The sequence below is a fragment of the Giraffa tippelskirchi genome, chromosome 1 (genome assembly GCF_054371585.1).
Source record: "Giraffa tippelskirchi isolate mGirTip1 chromosome 1, T2T-mGirTip1v1.2.pri, whole genome shotgun sequence".
Classification (NCBI taxonomy): domain Eukaryota; kingdom Metazoa; phylum Chordata; class Mammalia; order Artiodactyla; family Giraffidae; genus Giraffa; species Giraffa tippelskirchi.
The window spans coordinates 215,734,331-215,756,472 of record NC_137275.1 but is presented as its reverse complement, the minus strand read 5'-3'; the positions used below and the strand labels follow the sequence as shown (position 1 = coordinate 215,756,472).

At 36.5% G+C, this 22,142-nt stretch overlaps 1 protein-coding gene across 1 annotated transcript in view; it reads right to left on the bottom strand.

Annotated features, from left to right (window-relative positions):
* Positions 1-493: 493 nt before the first annotated feature.
* The window catches only part of UGCG (UDP-glucose ceramide glucosyltransferase), a 38,488-nt gene continuing 16,839 nt past the window's right edge, over positions 494-22,142 (bottom strand). The window contains exons 2-9 of the mRNA XM_081574555.1: positions 19,618-19,759; positions 12,506-12,608; positions 11,714-11,815; positions 10,081-10,193; positions 6,845-7,023; positions 4,542-4,628; positions 3,861-4,050; positions 494-3,053 (exon numbers count right to left, since the gene is read on the bottom strand). Coding sequence (XP_081430681.1) covers positions 2,883-3,053; positions 3,861-4,050; positions 4,542-4,628; positions 6,845-7,023; positions 10,081-10,193; positions 11,714-11,815; positions 12,506-12,608; positions 19,618-19,759 — 1,087 coding nt within the window. The 3' untranslated portion in view covers positions 494-2,882. The remainder of the gene's footprint in view (positions 3,054-3,860; positions 4,051-4,541; positions 4,629-6,844; positions 7,024-10,080; positions 10,194-11,713; positions 11,816-12,505; positions 12,609-19,617; positions 19,760-22,142) is intronic.

The following is a 22,142-nucleotide window of genomic DNA, read 5'->3' as shown; positions in this document are numbered from 1 at the left end:
GTATTTTCTAAATGTTGTAATGGGCCAGGAATTCTCAAATCTGCCTGCACAGAGCAAAGAGCAGTGCTCAGGCTCCACCCAGAATAATTCAACCAGACTTCAGAGGCAGGGCCCAGGCATCTGTAGTCTTTAAAAAAGGTTCTCCAGGTGATTTTAACATTAGGCCAATACAGAAAAGCCTGACTCCCTGATAGCTCAGTTGGTAAAGAATCCACCTGTGGTGCAGGAGACCCCAGTTCAATTCCAGGGTCAGGAAGATCCCCTGGAGAAGGGAAAGGCTACCCACTCCAGTATTCTGGCCTGGAGAATTCCATGGACTGTATAGTCCATGGGGTCGCAAAGAGTTGGACATGACTGAGCGACTTTCACTCACTCACTCTCATCTCATCTGTAGCACAGGTAAATTTTCTTTGAATAATTCTGCTGTGAATGGTAGAACATGTTATTTATAAAAATATAAAAGACACAAAACAAAAATACATTATTGCTAATGTTTTGATTGTATTCAAATTTTTTATTTTTTGAAAAACTTAAGACAGTGATTTTAAATAATAAACATGGTATATTATAGACACTTTTTTTTTAGACAGTTTATTAAATTTGGACTCCTACAGTTCTGCTGTGATGCTCTCTTCAACATGTACATAATTTCTTATCATTTTATCATCACTTCAAACTTGCTAATAAACAATCGTTCTGTCTGCTTAAGTGAAGCTTCATTGGAAGGAAATACTCCACTATCACATAAAAAACACATATACAGAACAGTCATTTTTTTATATTTACAAACACAAGAAGTCTGTCCAGCCATTTTGGTTTTGCTGTTACACTGCCCATACTGAGATCAGCAAAAAACTAAGGAATAAGCAAGATTTCATTTCAGCAGTGCAAAAGATGGCATCAACCAAACTTCATTAAACAAAACCAACAAATTACAAACATGGTCAGCAAAATTCAGCTTGTATGACAATGACTTAAATAAACAGAGTGGGTCACAACTAGACTGGTTTGCACTGTGCAACTTTCCTCAGGGAACAATACTACCCCCCATTTCACATAGAAAGGAATATGTATCAAAGCCTTTGTTCATGAAGAAAATGCCCTTCAAACAAATTCATCATAAGGCAAAAAAAAAAAGAAAAAGAATGAAGTAGTTTGGCCCAGAGAAAGCTTGCATATAATGTGTACACAAAGTATACACAGGTTTACCGATACACTGCAGTTTAAACCATGTATATACTCATTACACAATTAAATGAAACTGGCTCAGTGAAGTGAAAAAGTATTCATATAAATAAGTAGTTATTGCTAATAAGTGACACATTATGCTTTGACATGGAAACTGCAGAAACTTAAAAAAAAAAGAGTTTGAAGCTGCCATATTGCCAGTGTCAGCCCCGCAGCAGGCATTCATATGGACAACATGCCATCCGTTCCTGAAGAAAAAGCAAAAAAATTCCACTACAATAAAAAAAAAAGAGAGAAAGGCTTATGCACTGTCCCTTACATTTTCGCCTTTTTTTTTTTTTTAAACAAAAACAAGTCCAGTTCACCACAAGTTAAGCACAACCTGACAAGCAAGTTTAGCGGCATGATGGGGAGAGAATAGTGAAACAGAGCGTGCGTTTACAACCGGAACCGTTCTAGTCTATTTTGTCATACAAACTGGAATACAAAAATCCAATTTAAATAAGACTAGACTAACAGGAATTTAAAAAAAAAACACACACAGTAGACTTAGTTTGATACTGATTAATGTTAAGAGTAAAACTCATTCTGTCCCCTCTTAATCTCTACTGCAATTTATTTCTTGATGGCTAGAATATTTATTTACTTAAAAAAGATATTAAATACCTGTATCATGAAATTACATTCTTTTTAACAATAAGACAGACTGTGTAAGAAAATAGCTCATGTGTGAAATGTGTCTGAAATGCATTTTTTCCTCACAACTATCAAAACATCCACTCACACTAAAACAAACCCCCCTCCCCCCACCCCCTGACAAAACGTTAAGGAAAGATGGGGTGGGTCAGGTGAGGAGCAGGGAAGGAAAGATTCACCAGCACAGTGATTAACAATGGTTCAAGACAGAACCAACAAGAGTTGGTCAAAAAAGATGCCTTCGAGACATGGCTACAATTAAAAACCAAACTCAACCACTTTTGGTTCATTGCGGTGAGACCGAAAAAATATTTCTCACAGATTCATATAAATACTAGACTCAAGCTCTCTTGTTATTATTACTTTTAAAGTTTTTTCCGTTTGTTTTTGCAAGGCCTAGCTACCGTATTACAATTTATATTTGCTCTGCAACGACTACAAGAGGTAGGCATGAAGCATGAAAAAGTTTCTCAGTTAGTACCTTGTTGTGGGCGCTTCACTGCATAATACCTTTCACTTGAGACATGAAAAGGGATTACACCTTCTAGTCTCTTCTAACCACCCCAACAAAGCTGCTGCCATCTCATACATGGTCTAAAAGAGTGTACTCACCAGTAAGAAACTTTCTCTACTGAAGGATACTGTCATAGTGTTTGTTGCAGAACATTCATTTATATATAGATTTATTTATATACTTTTAAAAAATAAACGACAACAACAAAAACCGAACCCAGGTTCCTAGAACCAATTCTCTTGATTCTCTAATTCCACAAAATAAAATACAACCATTTGGCCAAGACTACAGATGTGTTTTTTTTTTTTCTTCCTTTTTTTTTTTCTTTTCACAGATGCAAGCGCCATGCAAAAATAAATTAAAGAACAGATACCAAAACATACATGTGATAAAACTACTGAAGGTAGATTTTTTAAAAGTATTTATATAAACATAATTTATAATACTTCTCTTTTTTCCTTTATGTACAGTCACAAAGCTGTAGTTATACATCTAGAATTTCCTCAGCTGTGCCTCCACAGCGCAGTCTGTAGCGACCAGTTCTCCAGCTTATCGTTGGGTCCCATAATGCCGACAAAAAAATGTATATTGTCATGGATTCACGGATGAACCAAGCTACTGCATAATCAAGTTTTGAAAAACACAGTGTACCACCCTAGGAATTAAAAACATAAATTATTTACTGCCTGATTACAGACCCAGTTAAAAAGTGAAATACTTCCATTTAACGCTATTAAATACATTACATAAAATCAAGTTTGGGGCTTCCCTGGTGGCTCAGTGGTAAAGAATCTGCCTGCCAATGCAGGAGACGTGGGTTCGATCCCTGATCCGGGAAGGTCCCACATGCCGTGGAGCAATTAAGCCCGTGTGCCACAGCTACTGAGCCTGAGCTCTAGAGCCCGGGAACCACAACTGCTGAAGCCTGTGTACCCTAAAACCCGTGCTCTACAACAAGAGAAGGTACTGCAATGAGAAACCCACGCCCCACAACTAGAAAGCAGCCCCTGCTTTTCGCAACTACAGAAAACCCCATGCAACAAGACCCAGCACAGCCAAATATAAAATAAATAAATAAAAACTATCTAAAAAATATCAAGTTTGCTTCTTTAGATAATTTAACAGTCATGTTATACTCGTTAAGAAAAGTGTTCATTAGGAATAGAAGCAGTATTAAAATAAACTGCTATCCTGACATATTTTAAGTTTGAAGACTTGTCAATTTGCTTTAATATCATTTTTTTTTTGGAGTCTGAATAAAAGTGACTGTATAACCAGCTGAAAGTTGAAAATCAAGTTCCCTTTTGTGTCCACATTCCACTAAGGGAACTAATGCTTAATTTGATTTTAATCTTCACTGGGGGGCTAAAAAATGACTCAGACAGATTTTCAACTTTTTCTGAATCAAAACTATTTTAGTTCCACCAAATGACCTCCAACCTTTGCATGCCTATCCACATACCTGGACACCCCTGAGTTGAATGTAGTCAAATATAAACCATGCCAGGCAATGACACATGAAAAATACCATAATATCCCATCTGAATACATGGTGGGCTGCCCATCCAATAATTAAACTGGCAACAAAGCATTCTGAAATTGGCTCACAAATTATTGTAGCAGGAAGCATGTTAATTCGCAATTTGGTCCACCTTGAAAAAAAGAAAGGATTTTCTTTAAACAACAGCCTGATTACAAGACTAATCAATTTTTCTCAAAATGATCAACATTATACCCTGTTATTTAAAGGCCTTTTACATAAGCTTTAAAGAGTATTTAATGAATCTCTTTTCTATTTTTATTTAGTGTCTCAAAGAAAAATGTCTATCAATTCATTTGCATGACCTATACTCTGATGAGTAATGATCATAAAATTCCAGGAGTAAAAAAGTTAGAAAATAGAGGTCAGCATAAAAAAACCCCAAAGTCTCAACATCTCTTTTTTGAAGGCTTACAATGGAAAGAAAATATACTGGGACATTAACTTTATTTTAATGAAGAAGTTAACTTCTCTTTTCTGGGACAAAACAAAATCTGACTTTTCGTTGTTTTTTTTTTAAACCAAGTTAAGACCATGTAAAAATACTCCCCATTCCCTTTTTCTTTTAATAAAGTATAAAAAGAAGAAAGCCAGCTGACTTACCTGATCATTCTGGACTGAAATTGAGAAATTGAATATGAGCCAGAGTTTTGCATTGCAACTTGAGTGGACATTGCAAACCTCCAACCTCTGAAAATTAAGACAGTTATAAAATGAGCTATGACCATGAACACATACATGCAAGGATGACATGTATTTATTCATTACTGTAAAGAGTAAGCAGCTTTATTTACAGTAGCCAAGATATGGAAGCAACCTGTCAATCAACAGATGAATGGAAAAAGAAGATGTATTCCATACATACAATGGAATATTGCTTAGCCATGAAAAAGAATGAAATCCTGCCATTTACAACAATGTGGATGGACATAGAGGGTATTATGCTTAGTGAAATAAGTGAGACATAGAAAGATAAATATTCTGTTATCACTTATATGTGGAATTTAAAAAATAAATGAGTGACTAAACAAAAAAGACTCACAGAGTTAGAGAACTACTGGTTACCAGTGGGGAGAGGGAAGGAGGGAGGGGCAAGACAGAGGAAAAGGATGAAGAGATACAGACTACTATGTATAAAATAAATAGGCAACAAGGGTATATTGTATAGCACAGGGAAATACAGTCATAATTTTGCTATAACTTTAAATGGAGTTTAATATATAAAAATACTGAATCACTATGTTGTACACCTAAAACTTTATAATACTATAAATCAGCTATTCTTTTTTTTTTTAAAGTGAGCAACTGCTAGTGTTCAGGGTGAGCCTCGTCCCAGGATAGCACCCTACATAGGGTGTATCATACTTAAACACATTTCAGTCATTACAGAAGCCCATGACAGTACCACCTAAGAACTGGAGGGAACTACAACCCCTCAGTTCATAGTTTAATAAACTTAAAATACAGACATTCTGAAAGTACTAAATGGAGTGGGGCTTGTATTTAAGTCTCTGAACACTATTAACCAATAAAAGAAGTAGTGGGGGCTATGTATGTGAATATTCAAGAAGAAATATAAACAAAAGTGGCATTCCATATCTCATGAGAAACAATATGAAACCATGGACCATACTAACACCACCAGAAGATAAGTTTGAAAACATACTTCAACTTTTAAGATGACACCTTCAGTAAATTATCAAGGAAACAATCTCCCTTAAAAAAGCAAATGAGTGTCATTTTGTGATAGAAAAGTGTGATTAAGCCAATCATGAATCATTAGGTAGCTTCTTAGCAAAGTATCAAATAATCTACTGAGAAATCTCAAAATTTGAAATCTCATTCTTTGAATTTTCACCTACTGGCTTTATGACTGCACTAATACTTTTAATTCTTTTAAAACACATAAAAATTTACATTCATAATAATGAAAATTTACAGTCCCAGAGAACGAACTTTTTGGCCAACCCAGTATATACTATATATATGTGTGCTATACAGTAGGTCCTTGTTTACTTGTTTTATAAATGATGGTGGTGGCTTAGTCGCCAAGTCTTGTTTGATTCTTGTGGCTCCATGGACTGTAGCCCACCAGTGTTCTCTGTCCATGGGATTTCCCAGGCAAGAATACTGGAGTGGGTTGCCATTTCCTTCTCCAGGGGATCTTTCCTACCAAGGATCATACCTGCATTGCAGGCAGATTCTTTACCACTGATCCACCAGGGAAGTCCCCTATTTTATATACAGTGGTGTATATATGTTAACCCCAAACTCCTAATTTTTCTCCTCCCCTTGTCCTCCACTATTCCCTTTGGTAAACATAAAGTTTGTTTTCTATGTCTGTGAGTTTATGATATTTGTCTTTCTCTGTCTGACTTACTTCACTCAATATGATAACCTTTAGGTCCATCCATGTTGCTGCAAAAGACAGTATTTCATTCTTTTTTATGACTGAGTAATATTCCATTATATACTCAGATCACATCTTCATCCATTCATCTGTTGATAGGCATGTGGGTTGCTTCCATGTCTTGACTATTGCAAATAGTGCTGCTATGAACACTGGGGTGAATGTATCTTCAAATTAAGACTTGTCTTCAGAAATATGCCCAGGAGTGAGACTGCAGGATCATATAATAACTCTATTTTTAGTTTTTTAAGTAAATTCCATACTGTTTTTGAAACCACATTAATTTGAAGAATGTAGAGAAATTAGAACATTTATTTGCTTCATTAGTGTGTACCTGAATAATTAGTAGGAATTACATTCTAAAAGTATTAAACTATTCTGTACTTACTAGCAAAAAATAAAATAGCTCTTAATCCATGGGTTTAACAAACAGAAAAAGCCAACATAAGTTCAGAAATAAAAAATACAACAGCCTAATTTAATTTAGTTTTCTTACCGGTCAGCTATTGCTTTGGCCATGAAGTAATCTTCAGCAATATATTGAGCAAAAGCTATAAGCCCTCCTGCTTGATCTAATACATCCTTTCTCATTAAACAAGACATTCCCGTTACACATTTGAAGCCAGTGACATTGGCAGAGATATAGGACCTTGGATGAGAGGTTCCAAAATACACCTGCCAAGACAAAACCGAAAACATATGTATACAATTAGAAGTTTATGTTAGAAGTATGATGTTTATAAATTCCTTTTCCTAATGAACTTAAGGATGATTGGGTGAACAGTCTATTATTCTTACATAAACTACCTGAATGAACAGTGGTACAAAATAATGTTTACATATAGCAAGCAGTCAGTAATTTCTAATTTGATTGACTACTCTTGTTATTATCACTTTTACAAAGTAGTAGTATGTACTTCTGGGAGGGAAAAGTATACTTTAGTCTCAAATAAATACTGTCTTTCCTAAAACTCCAAGATTTAAAGATTTATTGAAGTAAAACAATTTGGATTTAAATAAGAGAGGTGAAAATATCACTTACTGATATACGATATTAATATTTAATGTGTCCTCTTTTCATACTGTTCACATAAATATACACACATCTACATACATAGGTATATGTACATATGTGTATGTGTATATGTATGCAAGTGGCTATACACATACACACACAAAACACTCACAGGTACATCAATCAAGAGAACAATTCTATTTCTTAATTCCTTTTCCTGTATATTTTTGTAGTTAGCTGTTTCCTGCCCAAGTCACTAAGCTTCTCAAATTCCCCATTTTTCAGTGTATTTTTCATAAACAGGGTGGACGCTAATATTCTGTCTCCATTTTACTGCCCCTTTCCTAGTGTGCTTTGGAGTCATCAAAAATGCAAACCGCTGAATTAATGGTAGAATAAAATGGTCATCCAAACTTACCCAACTTATCAGATATAAAACCTATTATTTATATCTTAGGTATGTTGCCTTTTCTAATTAGTCATCTCTCTGTATCCTAGGGGGATTGGTTCTATAAGCCCTGGACCAAAAATCCACCAATACTATTTGTGAATTATCTACAACTGTCAGATTACTTACCATACCTAATACAATGCAAATACTATGTAAATTGCTGGCTCAAGGCAAATTCACATTTTGCTTTTGTAACTTTTTTTTCAAATACTTTGAATCTATGGTTGGTTGAAGCCACAGATGTAGCACTCACAGATATGGAGGGCAATAGCAGCTCAAAATGGAGAGAAGTGATCTTTCTTAATGGCAGAAATCACATATATGGCACAGAATAAGCTAATAATCACAGATGATTAACAATGCAATTCTTCCTACCTAACCTATGCCCAGACTGGAATGAAGCCCTAGTATTTGTGGGATAGAATTGAACCAAACTTCTAAAACTGAAAGCACCTATCTTAATTCTTTAAGCAGATATTAAGTGAGGTTTTAGGATTGAGGTGGGATTGGGCACTGTGATGAAGACTCCCATGATTTCTTTATACACCGGAATAATTCCTCGGACCTGTCTCCATTCACTCTAAGTAATGGTGACTTTTAGGGGCTAAACTTAAACTAAGGGAGTGAGTATAATCTGGGAGATATCTATTATTGACATACATATCAAGTTGGATATTTCCAAAACAAAAACATAACATGGAGCATAAGAATAAAAAGCATTTAATTTTAAAGTAACTACCTAGAGTTTCTTTATTAAACAAAAATTGTGGCATCTGGGCTTCCCCAGTGGCTCAGTGGTAAGCTCTGCTTGCAGTGCAGGAGATGCAGGAGACTCGGGTTGGATCCCTGGGTCAGGAAGATCCCTGGGAGGAGGGCATGGTAACCCATTCCAGTATTCTTGCTGGGAAAATCCCATGAACAGAGGAGCCTGGCAGGCTCTAGTCCATGGGGTCACAAAAGAATGGGACAGAACAGAAGCAACTGAGCATGCATACACAGCTGACTGACACTGCCAAAGGCTGAATGCAAGTTTCTACACTGAACCCTTTACCCTCAGATGATTGCAATTCAAAAGAATATAAATACAGATGTGCTTCAAGTTGGTATATCTGGAGATTGAAACTGTATACCCTTCTGTTATAACATTAAGACAACTCTTTTCTCCTAATGTTTAACAGTACAGGAATGGTTAAGTATAGGATACACTTATATAACAAACTATAATCGAGCCAATAAAAGTTACTTTTATAAAATAATATTAATGATATGGGGAACAGTTTATGAAGTAACAAAAATAAGATACAAATTACTTTTAGTATAATCTCAACTTTGCTTTGTAGAAAGTACACAGAGAAAAAAATTCTTAATGCTAAAATAAACTAATTTTTAAAAATAGCAACTTCCTCTAATTGGTAGGGTTCTGGGAGTGGTTTGTGTTTTGATTTATTCTGCTTATTATACTTCCTCCTAACTTACAGTATCCTACACGTAAGTCTGTATATTGTTAAAAGGTGTGGAGTAAAAATGGAAAACATGAGTTGTTCAGATAATTTTTAGAAATCTGTTGTAGAAGGAAATCAAGTGGATTTTACAATGATTCATATGAGCAATTTTCCTTTTTTTGTATATATTGAAATACTTCATGATACTTAAAATGCATTCTTTTCATACTGGATCTTTGAAAGAATTATATAACACATACTTTTATATAAGTCAGTAATCCAGAACTGAACTCAAGAATTGAAAATAAGGACCACAAGGAAAAAGAATGTACTGTGCTAAGCTGGTAGTAAGACCACAAGGTGTTTCCTGGGCACATCTGTTCCTTGCTAGAGCACAGGAAGTTCAGCTGGGATTCCGGGGCCCCAAGCATTTCTTCACTAATGAAAACAGCTACTCTCAACTTGAGGCTGCCAGTACTCAGCAGGTTGCGTGCGTGCTAAGTCGCTTCCGTGGTGTCCAACTCTTTGCGACCCTATAGACTGTAACCTGCCAGGCTCCTCTGTTCATGGGATTCTCCAAGCAAGAATACTGGAGTGGGGGGCCATGCCCTTCTACAGGGGATCTTCCCGACCCAGGGCTTGAACCTGCATCTCTTGTGCCTCCTGCACTGGCAGGTGGGTTCTTTACCACTAGTGTCAGCAGGTTAAAGCAGACTTAATACAGTTAACTTCCGGCACCTCAGCCCAACTCTCAGCATAGCCTCAAGCTTCTGGGAGATTAGGGATCTGATAACAAGCGTATTGTCTATAAGCATTGTACTTACCTGTTCTAACGTAGCAGCAAAGCCCTGTCTGTCTGCTACATATGGCAGCCCGTGAACCAGCCCTACTTTTTCTGTCATTTGGTTAACCATGTCCGTGAGTGTGTCTGGAATCACTATGATGCAAAAGAAAAGGTGCAGAGGGAGAGAGGAAAAAAATCCCTTTTAGTAAAATGCCCATGAATGTAATATATTCTGTGAGCTACTAAATTCTTAATAAATGTTTTCTTTGAATATAGGTCTAATAAAATGAATCTCAATCACTTCTCTGAGTAGAATAGAAAATTTCAAAAAGGCTAATATACGGTAGGGAATTTATTCTGGACCTTTGCAGGCTGTTAAATACCTAATATGTACCAGAGGTGGGATGTATCTTGAAAATGTTAACAGTCCCTGTTTCTGAACCTCCAGATTGGAATAATGGACAATGTGTCCTCGTGGAAAAGGTACAGGAGCAAAAGTCAAAGGACCTCAGTGTTCATTCTGGCTCCTGCATCGTAATCATAGGAAATGAGCCTCCTCTTTCTGAGAGTATGAGATGTTCTTTCTCTTAAAACTGCTAATTAGAACTGAATGAGAATATACCTGATGGAAGTTTGTACACTGAAAACATAACAAATATGTGACAGTAAACAATTTAAGACAGCAAATGAGAAAAATGAACCTAATCTCTGACCAAGAACTGACAGTCCTGTAATGATCTAATTAAGTTGAAGTGCCACAGTTATTACTAATTTTCAAATTTTAAGCTGATAAAATTTAAATCATTGTCCCATTTTTAAAGAGCAAAAATCTCATATGATTTTATATGACTTCATTTTTATTTCCTTCAAGTATTTAAGAACTCAATCTACTGTATAAAATTGCATTTGGGCCTTATTTATACATGTAGTCTGGGAAGTGCTTCTCAACTGCCGCCCTGCAGGGGACATGTGGTGTGTCCAGAGACAGTTCTGATCATCACAACCAACTGAGAGGTGCTACTGGTAGGGGCCAGGGACGCTGCTAAACATCTGCAGGACAGTCCTGACTACAAAGAATTACCCAGCCCCAAGGTGCTGAGGATGAAAAAAACTGAGGTATTAGAATATAACGGAATAATAAGGAACACTGAAATTATAAGTATAAATGTTTTAAAAATGCAAAAATACAAATTATAATTTCAATATATAAAAGGTGTCCTGCTAAAATCTGCTAAGTAAAAAGCCATGAATGTGTTCTAAAAATGTATTTAATTCCAGTAAAATATGTATCAATTAACTTCTGTCTCTTTGCATGAGATAGTATATTGCACATGCCACTAACAGATGAAAGTAAAAGATAAGTATCACTTGAATAAGGGAAAACTTCGACCTATGAAAAAGCTCAGACTGTATAATGTACCACTACTGCTTTTTTTAATGGTTGGAATTTTCTCTTCAAAATGAAAGCATTTTCATACATGTAACATTCTAGTTTAGCATAAAAAAACTTCAAAATTTGATTAAGTATAACTTGACATACTACCATGAAATAATGATAAAATAACTTACTTTATTAGGTAAACAAATATGACTGATAAATGTATTTTCAGGTTGCTCTTGGCATTTTATTATTGAATGAATAATTTTATAAAATAAGTAAGAAAAAACCTTACCTCTTATTCCACTATCACAGATCCATATAAGATCATACTTCGCAACTTCATATCCTGGCATTAAATTATTAATCTTAGGATTAATGCCAACCTTTTTGCCACCTAAAATTTCAAAAGTATAGCAGTGAACAATTCATGCCATATTGAAAATATTTTCTATTATACATATACTTAGAGAGAAGTGAAAATACTTGCATATTTAATACTTAAAACAAATAAACTTTAACATCATGCTTCTTATTACTCATAATAACATATTTAGAAAAAAGTTGTTCATTCTCAAAAAGAAAAGTACATCATTTATCTTTGAAAATTCATTAGTTTCAGTTTTCTAATTAAGAGCTTGTATTAACAGTAAACATTAATAAACATTTAATAGCAAATATACCTCTAACAAGTATTTAGAATAAGTCTGTAGGTTTTGGGGAAAATATCCTTTTTGCAATATTACAAAAATGAATTCTACCCCTCAATCTCAATTATAATCAATGAGATATAGAAAAGGCCATAGATTGAAATTATTAAAGAAACAAAAATAACGGACTCTTATGTGTGGCTGATGAGTAAAACAAATTTGGGATAATTTTGTTAATCCCTGATATGAAAAACAAAATTTGTTTTTATAACTTGTCTTCTCTAAAGGATAAAAACACCTTTCACTATATCTAACAAATATGCATAAAGCAAACATATTAGTAACTTCAATGGTGTCTAGGACCCTAACCTATAGTTTAATGCAAAGAAGATATAATATATTAAAGCAAAAAGGTTACTGTGAAATTTGTTACTTACCTATAAACAATCTAGCATCAACATTTGGATATTTCCCAAGAAGCTTCTTACACACATCAATGGCTGGATCATCATGGTCTTGGACACAAAGGAGTACTTCATACTAGTCAAAGAACATATTTTATGTAAATTAACCTCTTACAAAGATAACCACTTATTATTAGCATTTACTGGTGGATCAAAAAGCATTAAGAAAAACAAGCAATTGTACACACAAAGTTTAGAAGTTAAGAGAGTATTCATAATGGATGCAAACACTTAAGGGATTATCAAGTGTTGCTTTAACTGAGAGCAACTTCTCCAGAAGGGGCCTGTTTGCCAGCCAAAATGAGAATGAAGAGATTGGCAGGGCCCACAGCTGAAGTGTGGCTGCTGCCAGACAGGCCTGGCCTAATGACTCAACCGGATTCCCAGCTTTTCCATGCCTTCTTCACTGAAAATTTACCAAATGCTCAGAGGGTGGCCAGCAGTGTAAAAGCAACACAGAAAGCCAGAGAAATGAACACACCTTTTGTTGTCTAGAAGCCTTGTCTCTGAAATTACTATTATTTCATCAAAGTGCTAAAAATTACACATCAAAGACCATTATGATACATTTAAAGGACTTTCCCAAACTCTCCCAAGACAAAGTGAGATTAGATTTTCTGTTGAATAATAATTTTCTGAAGTAAAATAGAATCTGACTTGATTAAAAACGCAGGGATTCCCAGGTGGCTGAGTGGTAAAGAATCTACCTGCCAAAGCAGGAGACACAGAGAACACGGGTTCCATCCCTGAGTCGGGAAGATCCTCTGGAGGAGGAAATGGTGACCCACTCCAGCATTCTTGCCTGGGAAATCCCCAAAACAGAGGAGCCTGGGGCGTTGCAGAGTTGGAAGTGACTGAAAGCGCGAGAGTGTGCACACATACACACACACAAGAATGCACGCATCCTCCTGAAGAGCGTGCTTAGCCTTTTAACTATGAAAACACCCAGGATTTAATTTTGCTCAGAGCTATGTTTACTCTGACAGTAAATTATGGAAGTCATTCCTTAGCACTTGGCTGGCTGTGTCAAAATCATCCTGGGACAGTTTTTTCCAAAAAGAGAATACTGGGCCCCATCCTTAAACTTTTGAATCAGAATCTCTGAGGTGATTCTGACACATAACCAGGTTTATAAAATCCTGAGCTCTAAGTTACGATTTTGTAAACTACTAAATTTTTAAAAAACTGTTTGCTTTCACATATGAAGATGTTACTGTATTAGTGTGTGGGCTGTGTATTCTAAGCAGTAACTTTTTTCAAAAATGGTGATAAATTCTTGCTGACTCTAAAGCAAATTTCCTACCAAACTCTCTAAGATAGATTGAACATTCTTAAGCAGAGGAGAAAAGTTAATTATGTCCACGAAAAAAGATAACAAGTTATAGGATCTAAAAAATACAAAGGTGACTCAGTGGTAAAGAATCCGTTTGCAATGCAGGAGATGCAGGAGCAACCCCTGGGTGGGTAAGGTCCCCTGGAGAAGGAAATGGCAACCCTCTCCAGTACTCTTGCCTGGGAAATCCCATGGACAGGGGAGCCTGGTGGGCTACAGTCCATGGGGTCACAAAGAGTCGGACATGACTGAATGACTAAACAAACAACAACATACAAGGAAGAAGGTAACGGGAAGGCTTGTTTGCTTTAGCTCCATCGATAAGCATACACAAGTAAAAAGTGTGGGAAAAAGGCATACAGTGCCTTAGCGCAATAATTAATTACTGTTTCCCTAATATACATTATCTCAGCAAAAAGTGGCAGCATAGAATTTAATAGTTGAGCACTTAAGGACCAGGACTAAGGTAAATGAAAGTTTAGCTAACAAGGTAAGATTTTTTTTCAAGTGAAAAAAAAAAGGTTTCCTTAATAATTTAAGTAGAGGGGAAAGCAATGTACACTTTCGTCATACTTTCTACCTATAGTTATTACACATTCCATCCAATATCTACCTTCATGATGATTGACCAAAATTACCACCTGAGAGGTACTGAAATAACTAAGCAACTTTACAGCCACTGGTCTCCAGAAATCAGATAAAAATCTGAGAACAGGATGAGCACCATTCCTGCCACACCCTAAAATTTCTTCAAAGTTTGACTCTGAGTCCCATAAAACGTCAGCCATCTTCCCAACCAAAATTTTCGTTTGAACCAGCAGGAGGCAGTGACCTTAATGATGAAGATTAGAAATGTTAAGTGGCTTCCCTGATGGCTCAGCAGGTAAAGAGTTCACCTGCAATGCAGGAGACAAAGGAGATACGAGTTCGATCCCTGGGTCAGGAAGATCCCTCGGAGGAGAAAATGGCAACCCACTCCAGTATTCTTGCCTGGGAAAGCCCACGGACAGAGGAGCCTGGCAGGGTACAGTCCAAAAGGTCACAAAGAGTTGGACATGACTGAACACACACGCACACATGCAAGTGACTTTTCAAAGGGTGTAAATAATGATTCGCTTTCCTACTACAGTGAGCCTCTCAGTCACGCTTGTGCTAAAGAGTTCACTGTTTTTTCAAACACTGCATAGTTTTATGCTTTTAGAGTTTATGCTGTTTTACAGGTGTAAGTGAATATAGTGAAAGAAAATGTTTACAAGTAATACAAATCCAAAAAATATTATTAAAAATCTACTTTCAGCTATTTCCCCAGCAAAACAAAATCTTGTAATATAGTACTAGATATCTACTTGATGGGAAGATAAAGGCTATACTAGGTTGCAGCAAAAATTTTTCAGAAGTATATCAGTTCAGTTCAGTCGCTCAGTCGTGTCTGACTCTTTGCAATCCCATGAATTGCAGCACACCAGGCCTCCCTATCCATCACCAACTCCCCAAGTCCACCCAAACCCATGTCCATCGAGTCGATGATGCCATCCAGCCATCTCGTCCTCTGTCATCCCCTTCTCCTCCTGCCCCCAATCCTTCCCAGCATCAGGGTCTTTTCCTAGGAGTCAACTCTTCGCATGAGGTGGCCAAAGCATTGGAGTTTCAGCTTCAACATCAGTCCTTCCAAGGAACAACCAGGACTGATCTCCTTTAGGATGGACTGGTTGGATCTCCTTGCAGTCCAAGGGACTCTTCAAGAGTCTTCTCCAATACCACAGTTCAAAATCATCAATTCTGCAGCACTCAGCTTTCTTCACCATCCAGGTCTCACATCCATACATGACTAGTGGAAAACCATAGCCTTGACTAGACGGACTTTTGTTGGCAAAGTAATGTCTCTGCTTTTTAATATGCTATCTAGGTTGGTCATAACTTTCCTTCCAGGAGTAAGTGTCTTTTAATTTCATGGCTGCAAGCACCATCTGCAGTGATTTTGGAGCCCCCAAAAATAAAGTCTGACACTGTTTCCACTGTTTCCCCATCTATTTCCCATGAAGTGATGGGACCAGATGACATGATCTTAGTTTTCTGAATGTTGAGCTTTAAGCCAACTTTTTCACTCTCCTCTTTCACTTTCATAGTGTTAGTGTAAGTAAGGGAGGTGTGTGTGTGTGTGTGTTAGCCATTCAGTCAGGTCCAACTCTTTGCTACCCTATGGACTGCAGCCCCCTAGACTCCTCTGTCCTTGGAATTCTCCAGGCAAGAATGCTGGAGTGAGTAGCTATTCCCTTCTCCAAGGGATCTTCCCAAATTCAAATGCAAGATTTAGAATTTTTGTTTTTATTGATTATATATCTTAAACTTAATTTCAAATGAAAAACAAATAACTCCTTATTAGCCAAAAAACACAAATGAGATTCAATTTACATCATCTAAAAAAATGTTCAGACTCTTATTAAATAACTTTTGCTTTGTTGTTTCTGATATCGAAACTTAAACATTCCAAGTGTTCTCTGAAGTGTTAGAGTTTAACCAGGAACCTTCATTTTCAGCTCTGTGTTTGAGCTCTGGGTTTGACAGAGCCCAAACATGTAATTTGCTAGGAATCTCTGTATTTGAATAGTTAAATCATGCCAACTACACTGCAACTGGTAAACACAAGATAGTAAGTTGGTTAAAAGTTTTCTTAGCTGACACAAGAATAATTTTTCAGATATGTTTATACTATCAGAAGAACTAAACATAAGCTCATGGTCAAAAATAAAGCATTTATTAAAATATTATACTTTAAAAATATTTTAAGAAAACATTTATTTTATAAATCTGAAAGAAATACAAGGTATAGCAAATTCCACTATAAATGGGCACAGTAATAAATATATAAAATCTAGAAATAATCCCAGAATACTGTAGATGAGGTTAGCCTCATCTTAGGAAGCTTTCTATACAAATAGCTAAACTAAATTTCCCTTTTTCTTTTCAAACAGTGAAATGACTGAAAGGCTAAGTGCAAGAGAGGTATAGACAATCTGTAAACTGCGATTTGGTCCTTTGATATTTAAGAATGAAATATCTGAAACTGCAATAATCATAAATGTTACTCCCATGAATAAATTTAGATGTATAAGTGATACTCAATTTAGATACATAAATTAATATTAGAAAAGTCTCCTCATTGATTCAGTCCTGTAGATATTAGGACTAAAAACTCTGTACTTAAGTATACCACATAAAATATTCTCTTAAAGTACAAAAATATTTTAACACATATTAATCAATTATATTGCATATCAAGTAGGAATATCTTGAACCATTTATAAATAACTACACATGTTTAAAGAAAAATGTTATGATGATATTTAGATTACAGCAGAATATAATAAATTCTATAACAGGATGGACTTAGACCCCAAATATCTAGAACAGTCTCTATCACTGAGTAAATAATGAACCATTTGTTAATACATTTGTCCTAGGCTAACTTTTGAGTGAAAGATAGATGCTTCCTTTGAGAGAAGGGAAGATACTTTGTAGGAAAACTGCTCTGAATGCAAAGTTTTGACAAGTTTTTATTACAACTTACTTACTTTCAAGAACTATATAGTTTATACAATTTCTTCATATGGTCAGAATTTACCAAAGTAAAGCCATCAGGCCACTTGAGATGCAGATTACTGCATCTTCCTGATATGGCTGAACTTCTCTCTAAATGCTTTTATATTGATGCCAAATAAATAATTGATTTTGTGAAAAATGACTTTTATTTATTTTTAATTATTATATTTTTCTAAGAAAAATTTTCCCAAGGAATAAATATCAATATAAGGTAGATTTATAAGATATTTAAAGCACAGATATCTTTTAGGGCACTTAGTATAAGAACAGTCTCACCAAAGTTTAAACCTAGAAATTCAGAACAAGTACCAGTAATAAACCTTTTTGCACATGTCTAAAATTTAACAAAATTTTAGAATTTCATGTTTTATATATATGTATACATGTGTGTGTGTGTGTGTGTGTGTGTGTGTGTGTGTGTGTGTATGCATGTGTGCTCAGTGGCTTCAGTCATGTCCGACTCTTTGTGACCCCATGGACTGTAGCCCACCAGGCTCTTCTGTCCATGGGATTCTCCAGGCAAGAATACTAGAGTGTGTTGCCATGCCCTCCTCCAGGGGATCTTCCCCACCCAGGAATCGAAACTGCATTTCTTGCCTTTCCTGCATTGTCAGGTGGGGTTTTTTATCACTAGCGCCAGCTGGGAAGCCATATATATATTTCCAAATGGCCTATATGTTTCCACATCAAATTAACAGAGAAAAAGAATTATATCTAGAACAAAAACGTTTCTGTACTTTTGGAAAACAACATTTACATTTGACAAATAGAGAATATTAAAGTCTGCTGGGCTTGGCAGTTACACAGATGTTCATTTCATGACTACATGCCTCCTTGATGACACAAACAACTCATGCTTCACACTCATATTTGTGCATTTTCAGTGGTTTCATTTGTCTCTTGTAGAATATTTGCCACTGCCCTTGGTCTTTTAAAAGCAAATAAAATTCTGTGAGATCAACATTTCCCTTCAGAGTGCAGGTACTCTTCACTTTTGCTCTGTTTCTAAAGGTTCTATTCACACAACTAACAATTCTTTTATAACTAGAAAATAAAATTGTGAACTAAAAAAGAATAAAAACAATCTCTTGCATATAACGTTATACATTTTTGTAATGTGTCCAAACAACTTTCTCCTTAACCAAATAAATGCTTTAATGACATAACTAAGTGGAAAAGAACTAAGTGACAAAAATCTAAGTGAAAAACTAGAGCTCTGGAGATAACTCCATATTGTATTTAAAAAAAAAACTTCATTCAGAAGAAGAAATTGATTATTGATTCATCCCACATGTTCATAATTAATGGATACATATGTTCCTGGGGTTATTTTAAGAAACTCTTTAAACCCACAGCTAACTTCGGAAACTATTTAAATTTCATGACTATTATCTTACAAGAGTGGCAACATAAAAATTTCGTAACTAAGTTTCAAGAGTGGTTGAATACAGAAAGGGGAAAGGGTTGGATGATGGTTAAAAAAGTGAAACGTGAGATTAAGTTCCATAAGGATAAATGCATATTCTTTTTCATTTTCACTGCGACTCTCATGAAGTAAGATTTTTATACTCAAACTACGAGGCACTTAACAATGCCTGAGTTCCAGCGGCTTTACTCAAGGATTCCTAGTTCATTCAGATCAGGGGGATTCTCTGCGGCTCAGATGGTAAAGAATCTGCCTGCAATGCAGGAGACCCAGGTTTGATCCTTGGGTTGGGAAGATCTCCTGGAGAAGGGAATGGCAACCCACCCCAGCATTCTTGCCTGGAGAATTCCATGGATAGAGGAGCCTGGCAGGCTACAGCCCATGGGGTCGCAAAGAGTCAAACAAGACTGAGCAACTAACACTTTCACTTTCAATTCAGATCAACATACAGGTAGTTAGAAAAGGAATTAATACCCCTTCCTCAATCCCATTTCTGTCCTGTGACAACTACTACTATTATTACTATCACCACTACTATTAATACTGCTAAAGCAAAAAAAAAAAAAAATACTGCTAAAGCGTAAATTTGATGAAGCCAACACCATTATGAATTTTTAATAACTTCACCTGATACCATGTCAAAATTCCTCTGTGTTTAGTATAAGTCAAAAAAAAAAAAAAAAGGTATGGCTCAGTCCATTCCTATGAGTACAACACTGCACTTACCTTGGGATAATCCAATTCAAAGAATGTTTCCAAGTTGTTGATTAGGTTAGGATCTACTCCTTTCAGCGGTTTCAGAAGAGACACCCCTGGCAGCTTGCTATATGGCTGTTTGTCTGTTGCCTTCTTGTTGAGGTGTAATCGGCTAAAAATCAAATGATACTTATATTAACATACATTTCTGGAGAATATCTTAGTGCCAAATCTATATAAAGCATGTATCAAGCTACCAATAAATTACTAAATTCTAAATTAAAAAAAAATTAATTGGCATCTTTTTAAAGGGGTATCTGGAAATGAAAGAAAGTATCAATAGAACAAGGTAAGGTTCCAGTGAGGGAAGCCTGAAAGAAGCACAGTCAATGTCCCAATGAAGGCTGGAGCTTAAGACTGTTGCTTTTTGCTGTATTCTCAGAAGCCAGAACTATGCCAGCCCTGGAGCAAGCATTCAATAAATACTTGGTGAAGGAAGGAATGACAGTGTTATTAGCCCACACATTAACTGCCTCGCCTCCCAAATCACCACCAAGGTGGCCAAAGAACTATAAAAAGAGCAGAAGGAAAAATCCCTATCTTCACCAGAAAAATATGGAAGTGTAACCAGAAAATTTTGAGAAATCTCTATAATAGTCCACACAACAACTAATTGAAAGAACTACCAAGCCAGCCTGCATGGCAAACAAGGAAATGGGATACCTAGCAGAACTCCCAATGGGTCACAAGCTCAGAATGGCAGTGATGGACTGGAGGGAAGCTGAAGGTAAGGGGAAAAAAAAACTCAATGATGAGAGAAATGTCTATTAAGACACTGAAAGATAAGCCAGTGCCACCGATTCCCAGATAAGCTGGCCAAGGTTCTCAGAGGTGCTCCAGCCCAAAGGGTGGCGCAGCACAGCGCTCCTAAGAGGGAAGCTCTGCCAATTAGGGAAGAGAGAATGTGTCCCATTTCAGGTCAGGTGTGTCACAATAAAGAGTGCTTCAGCAGAGTGGTGAAGTTTCTAAAGGAAGTCACCAAAGGCGTCTTCCCTCCTTCTCCTACGCAAGTCTCCAAGCACTCAACAGTAATTAGACGCTGGAACAATCACAGGGCCATCTGCAGGGTATTTTAAGACACATTCTTCCACATTTTAACATCTCTGAAATCAACAGCATCTTACGATCGCTGGCAGCCAGATGGCAGCCCAGACTTAGCAGCATGGAAACCATCCCTTCTAGAAGATCAAGATGATGCCCATATCAATGCATCTTAGGTTAGATGAAATATACTATTCATCTATGGATGATTTCTGGAAGTTCACTAGTATCAACAGTCTACAGCAGTTAGTCACAGGCTAACTCCCCCAATTAAGGCAGAGGTGTGCTGCAGCAAATATCTCGTGTTTCAGATAAGATCATAATGTATCTTTGTGGAAAGAAAAGCAGGTTACTACCTACAATGGAGAAAAATGTAAAGCAACACAAAATATTTTAAAGAGCAGCGTGGTCTTGGTTTCTGATCCACAACACTGAATGCCAAAAAGTAACGAGCACCATCTACAGCAGCGCTGCTCTGGGTGGCAGCGGTCCACAAGTTGCTTTATACTGGCTGGTGATGAAAAGAAATGGAGAGAAAGTATTTAGAAACTTTTCTAGCAGTTTGACATTGCCATGCCATCCAAGCAGATGATCAGTCATTTACTTTTACTGTAGTTTACCAAAGTGTCAGTCCATGACAGATTGGAAAACTTGAAAAGAACTGATTCTTTGCCACAGACCAGTTTGGCAAATATTGATCTACAGAGTTCATCCAGAGGGCTGGATGATCTAAAATTTATATAACCACAAATATGATCACTATTCCGTTGCTAATAAAATAGTAGACTAGATGTCTGGAGAAACCCACCCTGTAGAGAATATCTAGATGGCCGGGGGGGAAGTTTATATTTAATTGGTTGAAACAGTAATGTATCCACATGGTTCAAATCACTAAAAATATTAAGACATTCATATAAACTCTCCCTGTCCTCTCTGTCCCCCATCAGTCTTGTTCCCATCACTACCTTCCCAGCATTATTAGTTTCTTACTTTTCAGAGATTTTTCAAAAATGCATACTAAGCCAAAACACACACACATGAAATGCTTATATAATATTTATAATTTTCTCCACTTTTTCTTAAAACAAGCACCCTAAAAGCATGTTTTAGGGGCTTCCTAGGTGGTGCTAGTGGTAAAGAACCTCCCTGCCAATGCAGGAGATGTAAGAGATGCCAGTTAGATCCCTGGGTCAGGAAGATCCCCTGGAGGAGGGCATGGCAACCCACTCCAGTATTCTTGCCTGGAAAACCCCATGTCAGGCTACGTATGGTCCATAGCGTCGCAAAGAGTCAGGCACGAATGAAGCAACTTAGCACGACTTAGCACACATGCAAAAGCATGTTTTTAGATACGTGACTAAACTGTTATGATAAAAAGGAAAACCTCCCAGGTCAGAAATGAAGAGAAACCTCTGAGTAAATGAGTGCTGGATACAATACTTACACTGGGACCA